Source organism: Chaetura pelagica, unplaced genomic scaffold, assembly GCF_000747805.2.
Source record: "Chaetura pelagica isolate M959 unplaced genomic scaffold, ChaPel_1.0 scaffold17, whole genome shotgun sequence".
Classification (NCBI taxonomy): domain Eukaryota; kingdom Metazoa; phylum Chordata; class Aves; order Apodiformes; family Apodidae; genus Chaetura; species Chaetura pelagica.
Window position 1 is genome coordinate 5,912,307 of NW_009970726.1, and position 5,077 is coordinate 5,917,383.

The 5,077-nt window shown below is 40.5% G+C and overlaps 1 protein-coding gene across 3 annotated transcripts in view; it reads right to left on the reverse strand.

The window, feature by feature from the left end:
- The window catches only part of NRP1 (neuropilin 1), a 110,502-nt gene that overhangs the window by 6,037 nt on the left and 99,388 nt on the right, over positions 1-5,077 (reverse strand). For all 3 annotated transcript variants that reach the window (XM_010006981.1, XM_010006980.1, XM_010006979.1), the window contains exon 13: positions 2,978-3,115. In XM_010006981.1, coding sequence (XP_010005283.1) covers positions 2,978-3,115 — 138 coding nt within the window. The remainder of the gene's footprint in view (positions 1-2,977; positions 3,116-5,077) is intronic.

The window sequence follows — 5,077 nt, forward strand, 5'->3', positions numbered from 1 at the left end:
AGGCAGGAATCCCTCAGGACCTTCTGTACACTAATTGTGCAAAGAGCTATTTTTAATCTCTGCTTTAAGTAATCTATGCTCAAGAAGACAAGATTAGAATGGGAAGAACATTAGAGGGTAAAATAGCTTTGAACAGCCATGGTCAGAGATCAGGTACTGAGATCTAAACACTGCTGTGAAAGTCTGAGTGTTGTCACAAATGATGCCAGAGTTATTCCCTTGATTTTGGCAATAATATGTTGGGCTCTGTATATTTGTGAGCTGCTTCTTGAACAAGTAAGATGATGACTGGTATTTTCTGAAGAGTGTAATGGATTTACACATGTTGAAATCTGAATACCTAATACCCTTAACTTGGAAAATTACTTGCTTAATCACACTGGGAAAGAGACACGTGGGAGTGTGATTAGTCTGGTAACAGAAAATTGCTAAGTAAGATACTGACTACAGAGAAGTGCTTCTGATTTACACCAGCCAGACATCCATTCCAGTCAGCCTCTGAACATCTGCTTTGCAAAGAATTCTGATGCAAAAATTGGAAGTTCATCCTGGTGTGTGTAAGAACAGATTGCATGTGTAATGTACTCACACAAAAGGATGGAGGTAGCATTTACTGACAGTGGTATAAAGTTATTTTGAAAATAGGAAGGAGAAAAGTAATAATAAGAAATACTACTTCTCACATGCTGAAATAAGTATATGTATATTTAAGAAAAGTAAAAAGAGGTGAAATAAAATGTTTTGGAAGGGTGATGTTTTAGCAGTATTGGTCTTTGCTTACATATGATATTCTTGAATTTCATTTGAAATAATGTATACTTGAGACTTGCTGGATGGTAATGGTATAGTTCTGCACCAACAAAGAAGGGACAATGAGCATTGCTAGTCTGGAAAGTGTAAGAAAGACACCAGGTGAACCAGGTGCAAAAATGAGTGGGTTGATACACAGTGATGGAAGGAGTGGGACTAGTAAGGGAAAAAGGGAAATATTTATTCTAGCAGGAGACAAATATATTTTCTTCTATTTGGATTTTTCTGTGGGCAGTCAGAAGTATCTTGGCCAATTTGCATGTGGAAATATCTGTTTTTAAAAATAATTTTATAGGGGAAGATTATATTAATCTGCCAAGAATATGTAGGCTTTTTTTTTTTTTTTCTTTTTTTCTATCTTGCTGCAGTAACATCTTGTTCTGCTTCCTCAGCAGCAGTGCTTGTGCCTATACATCGTTTCCAACATTGCTTCTGTGCAGAGGGCAGCACATGTGCAAATCTCATCAAAGAATGGTGACAGGGAAATCCAAAGGGAGGAAAAAAGAAAAATAATCACAGCATTAGGGTTGTTGACTCAGTTGGAAGACCTAACTCTGGCCAGATTTAATTATAACATGTATAATTTGAAGTGAGGTACAGCATATCCTGCTGTCTTAAAGCAATTGCTATTGAAGAACACTTCTGTGGATTTTCTTCAGCTTTATACAAGTGCAGCAGAGAGCAAGATATGCCTGGGAATTGCTCTCTGTGGTTGTTCCAGCATACAGGGTGGCCTTGCTGTGTCATGGTGACATGGACGGGCTCGTTTGGGACAGCACTGCTCCTGAGACTGCTCATGGTCTGTGTTCACCACTCTCCCACCCCCCAATTCTGTACCTGCTGGAAGGTGAATGGCAAACCTGTCAGGTGAAAGTGCCCTTAGAGTTGAAGGAAAATTCTGGAATTATTGAAATTTACTGAAGTAAGGAGCAAACTGGGCTACCTGTAAGACTTAATGAGGGTACAGCTAACAAATAGCTAGTGCTTCTGCACTAGCAAGGCCTGGTGGAAACAACAAAATCTCATTTGAAGAATATAGTTTCTTTGTCCCTTGATAGAATATAGGTTCAGTCTCTCTGTAATCCTTGGTGGCAAAGTGCAGATAGCTCTGATTTCCAGAATATTATTGCAGTGCTGGGTCAGGAACTCTGTCTTCATTGTCTTAATTAGAGCTTTACTTATGCATGCTTTTTAGATTTTGTCAGTCTCTGGCTAACATAGCTTTTAACCTCCTTTCAATGTCAGATGCTACTGAGCCATTTCGCTTTACATCAATTTTTTCACCATTACAGCCTTCAATTCAGCTAACTGCATTTAGTTAATTTGATGTCATTTATTTGTACAATGCCATTTATTGTAAGTTTTTTTGTTTTTTTTTTCTCCCTGAAACTACTGTACTTGTCTTAAGATCCAATTGAAAGTGTCTCAGAATTTTAAAAGTCCAATTTTGTCTAATTTCCTTGTCATCCTCATTAGGCAAAGGGGTTGCAGAAGTGGGAAGGGGGATTCATCTCAGCACATTTGATTCCTCTGCACGTATGCAAGAAAGAACACTAAAGCAAGAGGCTATGCAGGTCACACAGTGCCCTCCCTTCTCCACTATCCAGCAGCATATTTATTGCCTAATTATGCAGAGCTGTGAGTTAGATACTACAAGACCAACCAATCAATTTCCCAGGGTGATATTTCTGGGAAAATTGTGTGTGAGCAAAGAGAAGACTATAACCTCCAACTCCTGCTGGAGAGGAGCATGGAAATACATCCACCTGAGAAGTTTCACTAACACCTTTCTGTGGTGGGCAGCCCCTGTAATTACAAACAGGAATGATGTGGGGTTTGTTCATGAGTGACTCCATCACTTAGTAAGTGACATTTGCAGACTATTTGGTCATTCAGATTTTTTATTCTACCACCATAATTTAAGAGCAAGTCAGAAGAAGGGAATATCTTCAGTTCCTGTCAATAAATTATCTTTATTCCCCAACAGAAAGGACAATTGTGGTAAGTTGTGACTACATATTACAGATTTGGTTGCCTAGAGAATCATCTTTGCTACTCTGCATATTTTAGTTATGGTTCATTTTCCTCCGGTTTTGGAAGGCATGTTGATATACAACAGAACACCCTCTTCCTGTGTAAAATAGCTAAATCATGAACTCATGATTACCTGTGTGGTCTTGAATTGGTCCAGTTTTGCTGGTCAGGATTGCCCACTTTAAATCCACTTGGTTGTCATGCTCCCAGTGGCACAAAGTCTTTTGGGATCCCCAGCCAAAGGCACAGTTGAAGTTGTATAGTGGCAGCTCTGCAGAGAAAGAGGGAAAAGGAAGGATGAAGTGTGATTATTAATTGCATAATTCAGATTTGGTACTTCAAAACCCAATGCATGCATTTGACCACTAACAGAGCCATTCCTACTTGAGACCCCGAGAAGCTATAGCAAGAGCAGCCCTATTGGGAAACAGATGAAGACTATTTCTAGTAAATGATGTGGTTGTTTGGTTGTTTCTTGTCTCTTTTTTACTTTTGTTTTGTTTTGTGGTTAGATTAACGGTTCTGGTTTGGCCACATTAGCTGATAACAATACTGTAACATAGATGACTCAAAAAGAAAGCTTGGCCTTACTGATCAGGTATCTTTGCTGGTTGTTAATAACTATTTGTACCGTAACTGTTTTACAACTACTCACAATAAGATATGGACAAAAATAAGGCTGGGCAGAAATACTAACAGAATGTCCTTGGCAGGAAAGGATTTCTGGTGAAGTGTATAGTATGAGGCTTCAGCAAGAAACTTATTTCAGCATCTTCCAGACAGTTACGTAGGCCCACAAGATGGCAGCATTGAAATGGACAAATTAAGACAGAAAAGGGACAAATGTGGCTGATTGCCAAAAGAACTCAAAATAAGCTTCAAAACAAGCTCCATGTAAAACAAGGGAAGTCTGGTATTATGGTCAGGATGAGATCATATCTTGTTTTCAGCTTCTCTTCAATTCTGCCCAAAGGTTTAATACATACCAACTTATTTTCTTCAATAGGACTTGGAATTCGAATACAAAGATTACACAAAGATAGCATATAAATCCTTTGTATTTCTTATTTTCAGAAGCAGCTTGAGATCTTCTGGGCTTTTGGTTCCTACCTTATCGGTAGGAACATTTGCCTCACCTTGAACAACTCCCAGCAGAGCAATACCCTTCCCACAGCAATGTGACCAAGCCTTGAAGCCTTTTCTCAGGCATGACGCACGCCTTATTAAAGGAATAACTTGGGTTTACTTTAATGACATGCTCTGTGCAAGTATAAACTGAGAACAAAGGACTCTGAGCTCCCATCAATATCAGCTCTGGGAAAGAATTGTGTTCTTTTACTTCTTGCCCATTATTAAAAAAAAAGCCAGGAAAGATAATGCAACCCCTAGAATGTGTTTTGTTTATTGTGGTAAAATACGGAGAAATATGGGAAGTGTGTTGGGACCTGTGGCTGGCAAGTCCTTTGAGGTGGAGCTCTTCCAGTCTGAAGGGGCAAAGACCTCCATGTAGTGAGTTGCCCAGGTAAGGCTGGAGAGTCTTTTGAACTCACAACCCACATTTTAATGGAAAGTAAACCAAAATAATAATGTTACCAACACAGAAAAAACCTCAGGTGAGCAGATTGAGACAAAATGGATATAAAAAGGGCTCATCTATCATTGTCTCCTTGCCTGCTGTGTCCTTGTTTGCAGGGTCTTTGCTTCCAGACACAGTTTTAACTCAATCCACTGTATTCCTGCATCGCAGCCACTGTCCCCTCTCCTCTCTGGCCTCTAGAAAATTTATTTCCGCCAGCAGAGAGGTCTGAGTGTACAACAGCTCCTGCCCCTCTCCTCTGCCTGTCAGTACCTCGGCTGTGCTGCCGCATCCCTCCACACTGAGCCCTCATTGTTCTCCCTGTCCTTTTATCTGCCCCATCCCGCCAGCCTCCCCTCTCCCTCCTGCTGCCCTCCAGAGGGGTCTACTCCACTTTGTCACGAATGCAGCATCCTAGCTGGGAACAAATGAATTAAACAGATAATGTCTGGCACAGGAATTCAATGTGGAGAAAACCTGTTTCCTGGAGGACCCTGGCTCTTTCTAGGAAAGGGGTAGATCGTAGTGAATTATCTGTCTTTGGGCTCAAATGTTGAAGATACAGAACTCAGTCTGTGCTCACATGAGTGCAGAAAGGCAATCCATTATGTTTCTTTCTTCAGTATATCTTTCCCCCCCTGCCCCCCTCCCCCCCCC